General features: G+C 39.7%; 1 protein-coding gene across 1 annotated transcript; it reads right to left on the bottom strand.

Moving 5' to 3' along the window:
• Positions 1–5650: 5650 nt before the first annotated feature.
• On the bottom strand, positions 5651–17338 carry LOC121152739 (arylacetamide deacetylase-like). Its single transcript, XM_040974922.1, has 5 exons — positions 17161–17338; positions 12699–12921; positions 10183–10252; positions 8208–8379; positions 5651–6440 (listed from the first exon to the last, which is right to left on the bottom strand). Exons 1-5 carry the CDS (start codon positions 17296–17298, stop codon positions 5844–5846), a joined length of 1200 nt encoding a protein of 399 aa, XP_040830856.1. The 5' UTR covers positions 17299–17338; the 3' UTR covers positions 5651–5843.
• Between the last annotated feature and the right edge of the window lie 553 nt (positions 17339–17891).

Here is a 17891-nt window from a genome sequence, read left to right as displayed (position 1 = left end):
TATGACCGGTACTGACTAACTCAGAGAAGAAAAAACAAAAACCATAATGATTTCCATAAAGACTCAATCAAAACAGATTGGACAAATTACTTGTGATAATTGAAAGGAAACTGAACAAAAAGAGGTAGAAATGAGGAAAGAGATTCAAAACATCAAAGAGAATCAGCATTCTGTTTGAATGCATAAAAGAAAACTATGCATGTAAGTACATATAACGAATGCAAGTAGTGTGGACCAAAGCAATTGAACTAAAAAGACTTACACATGTGATACAAGAATTACTTTTAAAAGAAGATTGAAAACTACAATCCTGTGTCAGTGACCCCAATCCAACACAAACAGAATGGGCATAGGCTTGAAAGGTTGCTCAAAATATCAAGCCAAGTATTTTCATGTATACATGCTTAATTTGTCATTGTTTCTTTCTGCAGATGAGGTGTGGTTGATGTGTGATCTCATTTGGTCTCCCTAGGCAAGGACCACCAGGTCAGCTCTGGACTCTGGGTGACTGTCCCCTGGTTGAAGGTGGTTCATGAGGCTTTATGGATTTTCTCCTGAAAGAACCTTAGGAAACAAGAGGCAATAATTAAGAAGAGACCTATAATCACTAGTGGAGTGAGCATTGGAATAAACCATGATGAGTGGGAATCCCCAGATATCGAGACTGAAGATGATGCCTGATTTGTACAAATAATTGAATCTGCTTAGTTAGTTGGGGGTAGAGAAGAATTAGTAGAATCAGAGGCAGAAGAGGTATTTTGGAATTTAAAGGTTAGTGAGTTAGGCTCAGACTGCTGGATCTCCCACTGAGACAAGCAGAGGCTTTGAAAGATTTGAGACAAGAGAGATGGTTCCAGGAGGTGAGGCCAAGCAGTTCAGCTGCAGTAGGGGTGAGGAAGATCACCACGTGAGGTCTGGTCCACCGTGGCGGAAGTGGGTCTGGGTGAAGAGTCTTGAGCAGAACCAAGTCTCTGGTTGAAGAGGAAGGGTGTCAGGATCCCCTGATATGTTCGGGTCAGGACGTGGGAGGCATCAGTCTGCATGTTCTTCTTGAGGCTTGCGAGTGAGAGTCAGAGAAGATAAATGGCCAAGAGAGGAGACTTTGTAGGGAGCTGGAGAAAACCAGGAAGGTTCAGACATATATCAGCTCAGATGCGCTCAATCCCAGGGCCTTGTGAGGGCTGGCCCTGATATGCATTAGGGCCCAGGGGAGTTAATCCACTCATGAGAATCTGAGCTCCAAGGATAATTTTGTGAGGTGGTTCTTGATAATTCCACTGGTTCTTTCCAGCTTTCCTGAAGCCTGGGGACAGTAAGGAATATAGAGCTTCCAGATGATGTGCAAGGCCTCTGAGACCTGTTGAGTGATCTGTGAAATGAAGGCCAGCCCGTTGGCAGACTGGATGGATGAATAAAGGTAAACCAAACCTGGGAACAATGTGTGTAAGTAGGGTCTCTGCCACCGCTGCTGAGTTTTCCTTGGTCCTTGGCATGCTTGCACCCAACCTGAAAAAGGTATGAGCCAGGGCAAGTAGGTAATAAAATTTCTTGTGTTGGGGCATATGGGTGAAATCTATTGGCCACTGCTCACCTGGTTGATGACCTCTGAGTTTCTGAGCTCGCACTCTTGGTTTAAGTGCTCCCCATGAGGATACAACAGAACAAGTTGGGTATGAAGCAAGAATTTGTCTGAGAAGACCATGCATATTAGGAAATAAGATAATGGGATAAGAAGCTGCGATAATGAGTTTGGCCCATATGCAGAGAATTGCAAATATCAGTGAGGAAGGGCAGGTCATCATTAGAAGCTAGTAATATTGTCACCCATGAAGATCCAGTCTTCTGGATGTTCCTGGCCCCTGAAGTGAGCAGATCCTGTCATTCCTATTGAGAACAGGTAGGCTTAAAGGAGTTGGCCGGCAATTGCAGCTTTGTCAGCATTGTTGTGGCTTTGTGCTACCGGGTTCGTGGAAGACTGATGTCCTGCACTGAACTGACATCCACAAAGAGGAATGAAAATAAGAGATGGAAGTATTTGATCCAGTAGACCATCCCTGGGAGACAAATAAAAAGCAGTTTGGGAGGAATGTGTAGTGCGTTCATTGTTAAAGTCACCAACCCTAAGATATTCTTGTTATAACACTCTGTATTCATCACAGTTCTCAAGAAAATGGAACCAACCAACAGGTAGATTATGGATACAGACAGACATAGACATTTCTATATGCAACAACAGAGATGTATCATGGAAATAGTTCAAAGAATTACAGAGGTTGAGAATGTGTCATTTGTCAGCTGCCCCCTGCCAAGAAGAAAACCAGGGAGCCTAAGATGAATGCTTGGTTAATGCTGCCTGAGTCCAGGCAGAGCTGACCGTGTGACTCCAGGTCACACTGAAGGCTTGGAAACGCGAAGACTGCTGGTCTAAGCCCACAGCCTGGAGGCCTGAGAACAAGGAGCTCCAGTGCCCAAAGGAGGTGAACATGCACATGTGTCTCAGGAAGTGAGAGAGCCTCACTCTGCCAGTGATGGTCTTTTCTGATCCTCAGCATATTGGGTAATGTAAATCTGCAATGACGAATTTATTTCAACTTTATTTTGATTTCTCAATCAAATGTTAATCTCTTCTGGAGACAAGATCACAAATACAATCCAGAAATATCTTAGCACCTTTCTGAGTACTGCATTCCTGGCTCCATAATGTTGATACACTGAATTAATCATTGCACTAGAAACAGACTTAAACAGAGTGCAGTGGCATGGTCCCACAGTTAAAAATGTGAGCGCAGCTATTGACACATGTGCATCCATGCTGTATTTGGAGATCCTCTTCAGGGATATTATCCTATCATTACTGGAATAATAAACTTTTTTCTTAATATATAGCTTGCCAAAATTATTCCAAACTTAATAATGCTACATGTTTCTATGAAAGAACAGTATTTCTATGGAGAGATATTCAAAACGTCCCTGGGATACAGAGAGAAGTAATCCAGACACAGAAAGAGAAATACTGCTTCTTCTCCCTCAAAAAAAGGGTGATGAAATCCTAGAAGAAGTAAACTGATAACAATAACGAAAGAAGAAAACATCATTGTGCATATCAGTAAAAATATTGCTGTGTATATCAGTATTGCTGAATCCGCATAGCTTTGTCAAACTTTGTTTTATATCTTCATCATTATATCTTCATCAATGATTCAGAATAATACACCATTGTACATTTAATGATTCATATTTTATAATTATTGTATATGAGTGAAAGAGACCTTTTTCTATTTGATTATTGGTTATAATACTTTGCCTACATTCCCACTGCAATATGATCTGTTAACATTTTATTGTTTACTTACTCTTTATATCTTGGAGCATTAAGCATTGACTAGAGTATAAATAAAAATATGTTATTTCAAAAAATTAACAAGAAATTACAGAAAGATGAGAAACAAAGGAAAGCATGTAATCTTCTATTCTCATAATTTTATTTCTAACTGTATAAAAATACTCTCTTTGTGTTAGTATCATTTGAACACAACAATTGATGAGACTTATAATAATTACCATGATTTTCTATAACATAGATTATCTTCTGATTTTTGCTTTATTAATTTGTTCTTAATGCTTCTTACAAAGATGAGAGGATTGCAGACCCTTGTGCATCACTCTGTAGCATGGAAGGAAATGCTGGGGGCGGGGAGGTAAGAAACAGCCCTGATCAGCCTTATTTGCTTGTTGGGGTTGAGAAGATAGTGTGCCATTTTTGGCTTCCAGACCAGAATTATTCTCCTGATGGCCCAGAAACCCCTGATAGGGGGAAGGAAGATCCATGTGTACTTTCTGATTAGTGTTCCGTGGTCTTGACTCTTTCGAGATGTTACTGGATTCATTGTGTTATAGGTGAGAAATTACCTTTTTCTTTTGGCTGTCCATGTTTACCTTAGTATGTCCATGGACTTAAGGGCTTGCTAAAGAACTTGGCCTGTTTTTCTTTCTGTCCTTTGATGAGGTTCTTGATGTCTTCTGCTAAATTATAGGAACCACCTGCCTTGTCTTTCTAGTGCATCTGGATACGCTGTTTATCTATGCACTGAAGTCAGCAATGGAGGTGCCTCAGTCTTGTAATATGAGCTCCATGGTTGGACCACACATCAATGTGACATTCACACCCAGTCCCAACTCTCATGTGTATCAGCAGGTGCCGTAGCATGAACAGGAAGAGCCCTAAAATCCCTACCAGACCATTTCCGAGGCATGGACACAGTCCCTACCAGTTCATGCTACGGCTTGATTGGGGAAATCTCTAAGAAGCTCTACCAGGCCCACCAAGGCCTGGCTCTTGCACATGCCAGTGGATGTTACAGCTAGGCCCAACAGGGTTCAACTCCATCTTGGTTGCTCTATATACCAGCATATGCTGTGCCCCAGACCGGGAGACCCAGACCTAGCTCTCATGCATGCAAGCAGCTGATGCAGCTGAGCTCAGTCAAGCTGGCCCCTTCACTGAGTTCTCAAGCACTGCAGTGGATGCTTCCATCTAGCTTGAGAGACCTCTAAGACCTCTAAGAATACCTACTAGGCCCAGCTCCTAGCCTGGTCCATTCCCAATCCCAATCCTCATGCATGCCTGCAACAGTGATAGCCTGGTCCTAGAAGACCCTGTAAAATTCCCCATGGCAGGCTCACCCCCAAGCCTAGCTCCCCTCTGTATCTTTTGCAGTGGCTTCCTGTTCCAGCGTCCTCTGAGTCCCCATACACAAAGGTGAACACAGTGGGCAGGACAGGGAAAACTTTTGAAACCTTTTGACGCAATTCACGGGTGTCAGCCCGGCCCTGGGATGTCTACCAGGTCCCTCCATGTGACTTAACATCACCAAACTTCTGAAGAACTCATGCTTGTGGTAGTCCTGTCCATGGAAGTCCCAAGGAGCCACCCCATACATCTCAGGCAAGCCCTTGTTGACCCCCAAGTCAGTCTGTGCCAGTCTGGTGTCCAAGGTCATCTGTTCCATCAGAGTGATCTGAGGAGCAGCTCTGCCGGGGTACAGAAGCCTGATGCCCCAGCTCAGAACCTACTATATTCATATTTTCCATTAGAAACTAAATAAGCAAAAGTGTGATTTGTTTTCAATCTTTTTACACAAAAAACACATTTTTAAGACATTGATGTGAACTTCTTGAAGTCTGCCTTGGTGAAGACAAAATGAGCCAAAAGTTGTTCTAAAACCTGAGTATCAGTGAAGCCACTGGCTGAATGTGCAAGAGTTTACCAATCCCAGGAAGTTCATTGTCCTCTTCATAGTGTTTGGCAGAGGACAGGCTTCCAGTAGGACTGATGAATCCACTTGTTCACATCGTGTTTAACAACCTGCCTGACATCTCTGAATGTTGTGTCTGCTCACATGTCACCATTCATTCCATGTGCCCTTTCCTCTTTCGGTAATGTCCATCTGCAATGGAATGCCTATAAATTCCTGAAGGGCCACCTGCTCATTGATAGCCTCCCTAGCACAACCTAACTTCAGCAGAGCCACATTCCCAGTGCTGCTTCTCTATGCCATGTGACAGGAACAGGGTGGACTCGGTTGTGTGCAGATTCAAGCATCTGACAGCAGCACCCACATCTTCATTCTCCTCCTAGGTGTTAAGTCAGTCCTCATGCTTGAGTGGAAGGAGGTATGCAGAGAGGAAATAAAGGAAGTAGGCAAGGTGTTGTGAGAGTATTAAAAACATCACAGATGATAAACAGTTCAAATGTCAGTCCTGTGATTTGCACTGATTCGTTTCCTTTATTTTCTGTGCTGATACTTGTACACTTTTTTTATATAACATTGCTTATATTTTTGCTATAGGTTTTCCCTTAGCCAACTGAAATACTGTTTTTGTAATCTATTTGTAATTTTGAGCCCATCTAAGGAAAGCGCTCCATGCAGCCCATCATCTACATGGTTATGAGTGACCTCAACGCCAGCATCCTGGAGTCGGGTCACATACATGATTCCATCATCTCTCAGGACATCATACTGACAGGTCATGACATAGGTCCTGGGCAAGCCACGCAACTGAGCGTCATCAGCCAGCAGAGGCGCTGCTCTCACATCTAGGATCCCTGGGAATCTTTTTGCCAGATCAGAACTACCATGGATTGGTCTCTTGTAAATATGGCCTCTCTTGAACTTCTCAGGGAGCAAGGAACTCCAGTTGACGAATCTGAGCAGGTGACTCGCGTCAGCTGGGACATGCTGATTGTGGAACATGGCCGTTTCCAGTGATCTGTCTGTGGTGAAGTACTCACTCCAAAACCTGACCATGAGTGATTTGGGAAGAATTGGACGATCAGTGTTTTCCTTGTATGATGGTGTGTTCATATCAAGAGTCTGGAGGGCAGGATATATTAAAGCCTGGATCTTGACTTTGAGCTTGATCTCTGGGTCTTTGATGAGCTGAAACACAAATTTTAACAAACTGCTTGAATAAAAGTGCTGATTTAGAAAATATTTTTTAATTTGAAGCAGCATATTATATGCAATTAATCACAGTGATGAAATGCTTATCAGAGTACACTTACATAGCAGAATGTTAAAGTTGTATATGTTACTAAAGGACCATACTGCTGTAAAAACATAAGGAAGTGGTGGAAGAGGAGAAGTGGGAGAAAGAGAAGGGAAAATGGGGAATCCCTTGAATTACAACAATATTTCATGGAAAAAGATAACAACAATAGAAAAGAAATAACAAATTATCAGGGAAGCAAAATTATGTTCCCAGAACATTCTAGTATGAATTACAAGTTGGAGAGATCTATGATTAAGTGCTGTGAATGACACACACCACTTTCCTTTATGCACGGGCAGATGGGTCAGTCCCTCTGAGATTGAAAATCAAAACCTGGGAGGAAATCATCAGACAGAGGATCTTCCTCTCTGTTTCTCCTTCTCTCTGTTCTTCTGAATAACCAATAAAAATAAATCTTTTAAAAATTATCTGCTGCGTCCAAGTACTTTAGCTGAAATCTGTTATCGAGACAGAGAAGACCTTGGACTCTGCATCTGTCAGTCTAATCCAGAATGCAAGCATTGAGAACACTGGCTTTACTTGCTGGGCCACAACACCAGCCTTGCTGGGTTTTTGTATATTTGTATTTTTGTTATTGCTCTATAAAGGCCTGAGTTATGTAAGAGAAAAGCATTTCTCTGCAGCACAATAACAAAAAAAATGACTTTAAGAAAATCATGTGGCTTATCCAAGACTGTAGATAGATACTGCTTCAGCTCCAAACATTAACATTTTACGATAAGTTCTTGTTAGGCCATCAGGTTATTGCTCAGGAAAACAGTAAGTGGAATATGTAGAACTAATTTCTGGGTAGTAGCAAATGTTTTATAATATATTAGAAAAAAAAGCCATTGGTTGTTACTTTTGTTTTCGTTATGCATCAGAAGAAACACACTTAATATTATAACAGCAAAAGTTTAAACACATAAACGTACATACAAAAATAGTAAAATAATGCCAACATTCATTTTTTGTATAATAGTATCATGTGCAGTATTTCTGATAGACTCAGATATTACATTAAATTGTAAAAGAGCATAACTTCTCAAATCTCTACGGAAGATTTCTTTCTTCAGTCAGATGACTTATCAAAAAGATAAAGTCACGATTTTGTAAACTAATTTTAAAATCAAATATTGGATTCGACAGCCAATATGCAAATAATTTTAGTTAAAACATATAGAAATTTCTGAATAATTAACATGAAGGAAGTATAATTCCTTCTGCAAGTACATAGCATCTACAAATATCATTATTTAAACTCACAATTTGATAATTTTGGAAAGTCTTCATACAGCTTTTATTATGCTGCAGTGAACAATATTGGAATCATCCACTGCTTTGGTTATAGCAACTTTGTGAAATAAATGATTGATGTCACAACCACACCCACTAACATAACAAAGGAGATTGGGTAGCAAACTGAGCACATTAGTCATGTTTGACACAATGATATGGAAAATGTATTTTACATTTCCAAATTTATCAACAATTACTTTTTAAAAAACCCTGGTGTGGAAACGACACCCTTAAATGATCTCAGATACACATATTGATGTATCTTAATATTTACTAGCATATATACCTTGAAATACTAATGTCTGAAATATATTGAAGTGGGGTTATTTAAAAGAAAACGAATACGAGCACCACACCTGCTGAGCCACTGCTGCAGCTAAGTTCCCACCAGCACTGTCTCCAGACACACCGACTCTTTGAGGATCTACTCCGTATTGGTCAAGAACATCTTGTCGTAAGAACCACTTTAATGCGTCATAGACATCTTCAAACTGAATTGGGAAATGATACTTAGGTGCAAGTCTGTAGCTGTGGGCAGAATAATACATACTTAGCAATCCATACTTAGCAAAAGCTTCATGAATATCAAGTGTAAAAGAACAAAAAGGAAGCTCATGAATGCAGAATTTGGACTGATCTTGAGGATTAAAACAAAGGGGGAGGGCTGGTGTCATGTTCCCCTCAATAACCTTGTCCCAGAATGATACTTCCTGAACTCATCACACTGCAGCAATAACCAATAAATAAACAGAAAACGAGAGAGTCACTCTGCTTGAAGCGATCCTAGGCTGGGTTTGGAGAAAAGATTTTTGCTCCTTTTCCTTCTGCCTAATTTTGTGAGACGTTGATTACAACGGACGTTTCCTTGACATCTCATACACTGTACTAACTTTTCAAAGAGTATTTTTATCATCTAATTATCAAATCAATCCTGTTAGGCATAAAATACACTGCTATTCCTGTATAAAAGCTGAGAAGATGAACTGAAAAGCTAGGAGGAGATTTACATACAGTCATGCAATTAATTATAGAGCCAGGATTTGAAACTGTGTACTTTAATCTGAAACCTTTCTCTTTATCCCTCTGTTGCTGAAACTTAGTGTGTGTATTCTTTAAGGGGCTGTCTCTTCATGAGATTCAATATTTTAATTTTATCGACATTCAATTTTTGATTCCTGTTGGACCTAATTGATGTTTTTTTCTGTGTTGCTTTTTCTATTCCTTATTGTATTCACATTATATGTGTTTACCATCTTCATTTTATTTGCAAAACTCCTGGCATTACGGGTACTATGGCAGGGGGCAGGCCTGGTGTGGATTTTGCAGGCTGCACCAACTAGCTCTAGCTCCCACTGGCTTATGTGTTGGCCAAGAATGTGGTAGGCAGGTTCGGTCTGGGCTCCAGCTCCCATTGGGTTGCATAAAACATGGGGCTGTAAGCAGAACTGACCCAACAATTGCAACTACCAGTGTGTGTGTTGTGCATAGGCTGATTTGTGTGACACACTGTTCCAGACCTATATTGGCAGACACATACAGGAATCAGGTCTGGGACGGCCTCAGATGATGTTTCTTTGGTGTTTCCCTAGCCACTGAACTGCTGGACTCAGAACACCAATCATCAAGAGAATTGAAAGTTTCATGGTCTTACATGGAGTGCATGTGTCAAAGCTGGGCCTCCTCAGTTCCTCACAGGGCTGTAGATATCATATCCAGATGCACATGGAGGATATGGAAATGCATTGGAGCCTCCAGAGGATACCAGGTAGGCATGTCAGAGGATGGAGGATAGAGCCAATTGATCAACTAGCTCCCAGAATGTTAAACTATCAAAACCTCTTGAGAAATCCATAGGATTGCAAATTTTTATTTTTCTTCTTCTTGTTGATTGTTCATGGTGGCTTTTCATTTAAGGGGGATGTGTGGTCACCGTAATAGAGAAGCTCATACCCAGATGTGAGGATGCAGTGCAGTGTGCATCTCTACTTGCATATCAAGGATAGACTACGAATGAAAAAATGAGCTGAGTCTTGACAATAGGATGCAGGACTCTCTGCATTGCCCATGCCTCCAATGATGAACATGTGACTGTTTAAGCAGAAGTATGTTACAATAATCATATAGGGGACTTCCATTGGAGAGAAGAGACTTGGGGAGGGGTCAGTGAAAATCCCAAGGCTTATTGAACTGTATCATGGAATGATGGTAATAACTGCAAAGGAATTAAAAACAAAATCAAATTATATTTTATAAATGGCCAAAAAAATCTAAGAATATCTGAGAGGGGGAAGTCAACATTACAGACAACAAAGAAGGCGGCAGTGTACTCACTTGGTGGAGATGACGACTGTGTCAAGGTCATCAGCTGTACGTCTGGACATAATATCATAGTAATGCAAAGCTGAAATAAAGGGAATAGAATCTTACAGTGATCCATGAGTCATTGAGGTTGATTTCAGTAGAATGCCAGGCAGCACACTTGTGGGCAGAAACTGTTGCTTGTACTATTTTTGTGTGTATGTCTTACTTGAGTGAGAGAGAGAGAATAATGTCACAAGCACACACACAAACACACACACACAGAGTTTCAATTTGAATTTAACATGGGTATGGATTAAAAGGGGTGAGATTAGGCTGCACATGTTTACCACGGGCTTAAGGGGTGGTTTCTGCCTTAGATAAGAAAAAGATGATAAAACAGAATGTTTTAGAAACATGTGCTTGAGGGGAAGTGTCTGATTATGCCCCTGTTTCCAGGAGTCACTGTTTATGCTGAACGACAGTGAAAAGAGTAGTGCATTTCATTTTGTGTTGGTTTTTTTTCAAACTGAGATTCTGATATATTGCATTGAAATCATTTTTAAAAATCTCAAAAAACACATCTTCAATCATTTTAAATTTCTGTGGTATTGACTCATATTTCTATCACTTATTTCATTCGAAATCTGTTTTATGGACCAGAAAGTTGAAGATATTGTTGTCTTGCTTCGTTCATTATTCTTCTATAGATCCTTAAATCTATGTAAGCATATGCCTGTACTTGAATGACACTTTGATATCAAAACTGTAAAGAGGTGATTTTCACAGCACTTTCTTATCTAAGCTAACTGCTGTGTGTTAGGGTCAGGTCTTTCATTAGAAACCACATTGCAGAGACAGACTTCCAGATGGAACTTGTAACACATGGTTTCAATCCAGATGTCCTTTACCTGACGGCGGATTAAAGAAACTGTAATATGTGTATGTGCACAATGGGATACAACTTGGCCATGTAAACGAAACAAAATCGTGTCTTTCACAATAAAATGGATGCACCTGGAGACTACTATGCTTAGTGACATAAGCCTGTCCCAAAGGCAAATACTATGTTTTCTCTGGTTTAATACAGGATATATAAATGTTTAAGAATGAAACTGGCATCTTATGATTATTACTTTTAGTCCTTGCCTGCTTCCATGTAGCGGTATTCTTTCTGCACTTTATTTGTGGAACATTATGGTTAGTGGTGCATTACATCTGTAATTATGATTTAAATAAAAATTATGGTCTTACAGTAATTAAAGGAATCAGACTAGCAACCTAGCTTAGTGAGTAAAGCCTCTGTCTGTGTGCAAGGCCAGATGTTATACGGATACCAGTTCGTGATTTTGCTATTCTGCTTCCAACATAGGGGCCTACCAATGTGCCTGGTAAAGCAGGGGAAGAGGGTCCAAGTGTTTGGGCTGTTCCACTCGAGTGGGAGGACCTGGAAGAATTTGCTGACTGCTCATTTCAGCCTGGCCCAACTGGGGATTATGGCTATTGGGGAAAGAAAGCAGTGAATGGAGGCACTCACTTTCTGTCTCTTTCTGGGTGTTTCTCTTTGTTTTTCTGTGTAACTGTGCCATACAAAAAATAACTCTCAGAATAATTAAAGGAATAGAAAGATATGATGGAAGGGTGGATTGAGCAGGAGCTGGGGAAAAAAATGTTTGTCTTCTTAAAATTGTATCTAAGAAAGATGTGAACTGTGTTCTCTTTACATCAGTAAAAATTTAAAAGTCAACAATTCGTACTAAGAAATGCCAAATAAGATCTTTTTCTTTCCTGTTCCAAATGTTTTCCTAGCCCACAGAAATCACCATAGTAAATCTCTTTTCCTTCTGTCATAAAGCCATGCCATTTTATCCTTCATCCCCTGGCACTGCCAATCCCCCACTCCATGCTGAATCCAATGAATCCAACACTCCTCTTCCCACTGATCCTGTTCCTTGCTCTACACTGCACGTCATGTATAAGTCACATGACCAAAACTGTAACATGTTCATGGAAATCACAAGATTTAATATTGAAATTTTATATAGGATTGAACTGTTTAGTGTATAAAATTTAAAATGTGTATTATACAAAAAGAATAATGTATTAAATATTATTTCTCTATACACATAATATAGCAGATAAATTTAGGAATATAAGATTTTAAATAAACATCAGGTAGTCTAGACAAACTGTTGCTTCTTTTTCATATAACACCATCTTTCACATTTTCTTCATATTTAAACTTACCAAAAGACTGGACACTGTATTATGATACTTCCCACACTGTTCAATTCTCTTTTTTTTTTATGGTTTTCTTTGCAGCATTTTATCAGATACACCATTACTAGTAAATTTCTAGGCTCCTACCATTGATTTGCTACATTCTTGGTTTTATTATCCCCTCTTTTCAGCAAGTTAAAGTCATTTCTTTAATTTAATTGATCTCCAAGAAAATTCATTTCACACACATGAAGTGGCAATGTGCAGTTCACATGTAATAAAATTGTCTTTACTGTGATAAACTAAAACTTTTAAGAAGGAGGACATACCAGCATTTCCCAGACACCAACCGCCTCCATGAATATAAAATAAGCCCCTTCTCAATGTCTTTGTCTTCCGTTTGGGCACATACACACGGACAGGAATGTTGTTGAAAGCTGTGTCTGTCACGGTGACATTTTCATCAGATGTGGGTGGGACTAACTGAAGACTTGAAAAGACGTTTGCAACGTCAACAAAATGAGCAATTCCCAAGAATTCAACAAATTGAGCCTTAAAGTTGAGAGAGAAGAAAAAACATTCACTGGGTTACACATTACCAAATGCCATTGATGTTTGCCAATGTGAAAGTGTACACGTAGTTCTGTCTATTCTCACAGGTGAACCTCATAACAGAAATGGTGTAAGTTTAGTTTCGTGAAACTACGAATTGTTTCAAAGGGGACGGCATGGTGACACAGTAGGTAAAAGGACCATCTGTGATGCTACCATCTAATATGAGAATTGGCTCACCTCCTGGCTATTTTATTTCCAATTCAGAACCCTGTAATGGTCAGAGAAAAGCAACAGAAGATGACTAAAGATTGGAACCCTTGCCGATTGTGAAGATCAGGATGCATTTCCAGGTCCTGGACTCATTCTCTCCCATGCCGTCCATGGCTGCATTTGGGGAATTAGCAGATGGAAAATAATATCCTGACAGAGCAAGGAAATCAAGATAAGTTCTACATGCTGAAGAAGCTCTGAGTTGGAGAAGCAGGTATACAGCAGCTTATTGAACAGCATAACTATGCTTTCCTGCTTGAGTGCAAATTAGTTTGATTGCTTTGAATAAGGGGAAAAAATGAGCATCCTGTATAGGAGAAGTAGAAATTTGAGTTTTTAAAAACGGGGTAGACTCTGACATGAAAACTGAAAGAACAAAAAAGATGGTCAAGCAAAATGGGAAAATATTTTCAACACAATGCACTCATCATGAAGAGACTCCTATCTACAACCAGAGAGGTGGACTAGTTTAGCAAAGCTCTTAAACCAGGGGTAGACAGAGACATGATACATGGCAGAGAACTCAAAGGTGAATGAAGGTGAATGAAATCCCAAATGGTTCTTAATGTTAGAATTCCAAGACGCAAAGACATGTTAAGTTTGGTTTCTTTATCTTAAAACAGTGTAGTATGGGCTGAACCAATCTGACACTGCATAACCACTAAGTCAATACAAAAGCAATAAGCAAGTTTGTGCATTTTCAACATCGAGCCAGCCCCATCATGATCCTCTTGAAAGGGAAGTCAGGCAATATGGGTCTGTACTTCCTGCCAATGCAGTTACAAATTCAATTATACCACCTTCAGTATTCTTGTAAGACTAGAGGGAAACAGAAGGAAAGTTGACTCCCTCTGGACCACTCTCAGCATTCATTGAACACACATGCATGCGTGCTTCTGATTGTTCTAACAACTGCGTTGGTAGTGCAGGGAGCTAGAAATGTTGATGACTTTGATTCATTGCATTCTAAGGAATCTGTGCAGCCAGCATGCTGGTGTAAGCTGGTCAAGCTACAACCAGAGACACCATCCTCCCTTGAGGCCCTACCTCTTCTTCTGACTGCTCTGCAGCCTGCCTCCATACCTGCTACTGTCCCAGGAGAAGCACCCTAAGAAGGGCCAAGTTCCTGTGTAGGACACCTAGAAGCTTCAGCTTCAGCTTCAGCCTGGCTCCACTCAGGCCATTGTGGCTACTTGGAGAGTGAGCCGGGTGATGAAAGACCTCTTTTCTGTCCCCTGGGGTCTTTTTGCAATTCTGATTTTAAATTAAAGCAAAAACACATCTTAAAATTAAGTAAAGATTCTGTAGTATTATTTTCAGTCAGGATATTTGCTATGGAGACACATTCACATTAGTGTCTACTAAAGAATGCAGCTCACAGCAGATTTTGGGAAGGAGAACAATTAAGGCATGTTTTTGTAGATAGGAATGCCTTTTTGTAAAAGATTTTTTTTTAATTTTTATTGTAAAGTAAGAAATACAGAAAGGAAGAGAAACAAAGAGGAAGATCTTCCCGCTGATTCACTCCCCAAGTGACAACAACAGCCGGAGCTGCTCCATCTGAATGCAAGAACCAGGAGCTTCCTCCAGGTCTCCTATACAGGAACAGGGTCCCAAGGCTTTAGGCCATCCTTGACTACTTTCCCAGGCCACAAGCAGGGAGCTGATGGGAAGCAGAGGCGCTGGGATTAGAACCAGCACCCATATGGGATCCCCGCATGTTCAAGGTGAGGACTTTAGCCAGTAATCCACCGCCCCAGACCCAGGAATGTCTTTATTGCTAATGCAAAATGGAACTCTATTGAGGCATTAGCTGCAAGAATAAAGCATTTATTTCACTTTATGCCTACATTTGTCTATATCAAGGGATAGCTTTTGCATTTAAGGCTATGGAGACAACCAAGTTGATGTTACAGTAAATAGTAAGAGAAAACGATGAGTTCAAGCACTGATTAAACATTATAAGCTAGAGAAAGAAAATTATACTTTTGGGGATCTGAGTTTTCCATCTCATTTCACAACCAGTAAAACTTAAAACTGCTGCATTTTCCATAAAGATATTTAGATTTTGCTATACATCTTTCTGGAAATGGAACTAAAGAGTGTTCTTGTACATTGTAGAATTTCAAAGCAAGATGTATTTACGTTCCCAACAAATGTCTTAGTTGAAAGGCAAAATTTGTTTTAAAATTCATAACTCAGTACATTGTAATGATCTTTAGACAGATTGTAATACTCCAAAACACCATGAACTTTCATATGCCATTAGTCCTCCAAAATAAAAACAAAAACAGCAGCATCCTATCTCAGTAGCACAACCACTCAAGGAATTTGATGCCAGACAGTCCCTAACATCATACAGAATGAAATCGCGAATTCTGGAAAAATACTCTGTTGTATACTAGGTATTTCACAATAATTCATAGGTTACTCCTTGTAAGGGCATACTCAAAATACACTTCTAGGCTAAAATTCAGCATCTTGGTAAGAGCAAAACAAAGCAAAGAACAATTGACAGGTTCCCATTGTAAAGAATGATAGAAGAGACTTATGGAACTAACATGGATTTTTAGGGACTGAGGGTAGTGAATCTTAAAGGATCATATATTTATTTATATATATTCATGTCTATGTACACACATATACATATGTATATATAAATACACACATAGATATAGGTACAAAGTATAGACACAATTTATATATGTATAAATCACATCCATATTTTTACAAAAGTAATTCAATATAAAAAAAAGATATTTCAAAAACTGTGTAAATTGTAACAAAAGGCTAAGTGTCCTCATGCAAACTAGTTTTGAAATCCACATGTGGGGGAGTTCTCACAAAGTCCATAAAAATGCATATATTGGGGAATGGGCATTGTCATGCAGCAGGTAAACCAGCCACCTATGACAGTGGGACCACCTAGAGGGGCCAGTCATTTCCCAGCTGCTTCACTTCCTATTCAGCTCCCTGATTGTCATCTGAGAACACAGCAGAGGAGAGCCCAGAGCCTTTGGACCCTGTGACCACGTGGGAGAATTGGAAGAGGCTCCTGGCTCCCAGCTTCCCATGAGCTCAGCCTTAGCCATTGCAGCCATTTGGAGAGTGAACCAGAGGATGGAAGATTTTTCCCTGTCTGTTCTCCTTCTCCCTTTAAAACTTGTGTCTTACATAAACATAAGGCTTTAAAGAAAATTCATGGAACAGTTAACTAAAAAATGAAATAGAGAGCATACACATTATAACTATATTATGAATCAGAGAATGTTGGAACATCTGAAAACATGCAAGGAAATACAATAGTGAGCTAGATGTTTATTGCCTACACTTAATATTCATGAGGATTTAGTTTTGCTTTATTTTTTTCTTATTCTGTTATGATAAGGGATTTCCTTCTCAAGGAAAAGATTAAAGGAGCGGTGCATAACTTCACTCCCAACCAGCTGGCATCCCTGGAAAAGAACCAGACAGCAAGCTGTGGACTCACAGCTCTGTTGCCTCCACAGCTTCCTCTCCTACAGTGGGTATTGCCTGGAATCCACCATCCCTTGGGCTTTTACCCATGGACTTTGGCACTGCACAAGTCATTAGGAATGCATTTTCAGTACTGAGTCCAATATCTTTGCATAGAATTGTGGACTTAATCACAGCTCTACTCATCCTTTTGTTCTCATGTTGCATTCATCCATCAGACTCACCATCAAGTTTTTCAGTCTACTTTCCTCAACCAACACATATTGCTCTTTTGCTGTTTAAAAGCAAATAAAACCTGGACTATTTCCTCATATTCATTCTCTTACACATCTGCTTTAAGGAATAATAAAATGCCTATTTTTTAAAAGCATTAAATTCAGCAAGTAAACATAAATGGTAAAGTATGGATCTCCAAAATAGCATTTTGTTTGTTTTATGTTTATCAAACTACCGTATATATTCACACAGAGGATAAACTCTTGAACTTACCCAGCTTCCTATTACTTTCATTTGTGCGGTCATAGCCATCAGTTTCCAAGGCTCCTCAATATTGTCCGGGAAAGGAGTATAAACATAATATGCTGCCAGGACCCCCACAGTCACAAGCAAAACTGTCTTCATTCCCATGATGGCGCTCTTCTGCTTTGTGCTACTGTGGTGACACAGGAAAGACAGACAGCTCCAAGCGTCTGGATGCTGGATGTTAAGTCACAGCATGACGAGTTGCATAACTTCCTGAATGCAAAGTCCACCATGCAGGTTTTCATTTCAAAACCAGCCTGGAAAAAACATTGGCCTATATTTAATATATCGAATGTCCTCGATGCTGTCGCTTTATACACTTTGCTATTTGGCAGCTTAAAAGGCACTACCCAGATACCTGAAGTACAAGAACAAAGGTGAGGTGTGCTAAATCAACAGCATTTATTGTCTGCAAGTTGTCTCAAATCTTACACTCTTACTAGGTTGCTAGGCAGAAGAAGTAAACATGTACTACATAATTACTGGTTGGAGACACTTTGACTGCAAAATAAGACTTTTTGCAGAAAGGGTAGGGGAAGAGAAATAGAAATTTTCAATTGTATTGATTGCTTTTACAAACTAGAGTGGCTCTATGTATTAGATATTATGACTACTCTTTTAATACACCTAAAAATATGAGTGAATACTATCAAGTAGGTGAAACTTTTGAAATAATTATGAGGGCAGCTAATCATTTT

Source organism: Ochotona curzoniae, unplaced genomic scaffold (genome assembly GCF_017591425.1).
Source record: "Ochotona curzoniae isolate NIBS_2020 unplaced genomic scaffold, NIBS_Ocur_1.0 contig_2599, whole genome shotgun sequence".
NCBI lineage: Eukaryota > Metazoa > Chordata > Mammalia > Lagomorpha > Ochotonidae > Ochotona > Ochotona curzoniae.
The sequence above is the reverse complement of the archived record's forward strand: the minus strand, read 5'-3'. Positions and strand labels throughout refer to the sequence as shown.

Excerpts from the sequence above, each read along its gene's own strand:
- LOC121152739 (XM_040974922.1), bottom strand. The coding sequence starts at position 17,298 with ATGGGAATGAAGACAGTTTTGCTTGTGACTGTGGGGGTCCTGGCAGCA. Across the intron at positions 10,253-12,698 it reads TTGGTGTCTGGGAAATGCTG|CTTTGCATTACTATGATATT; the intron begins GTATGTCCTCCT and ends CCTTTATTTCAG. Across the intron at positions 8,380-10,182 it reads ACAGTCGTCATCTCCACCAA|CTACAGACTTGCACCTAAGT; the intron begins GTGAGTACACTG and ends TTCTGCCCACAG.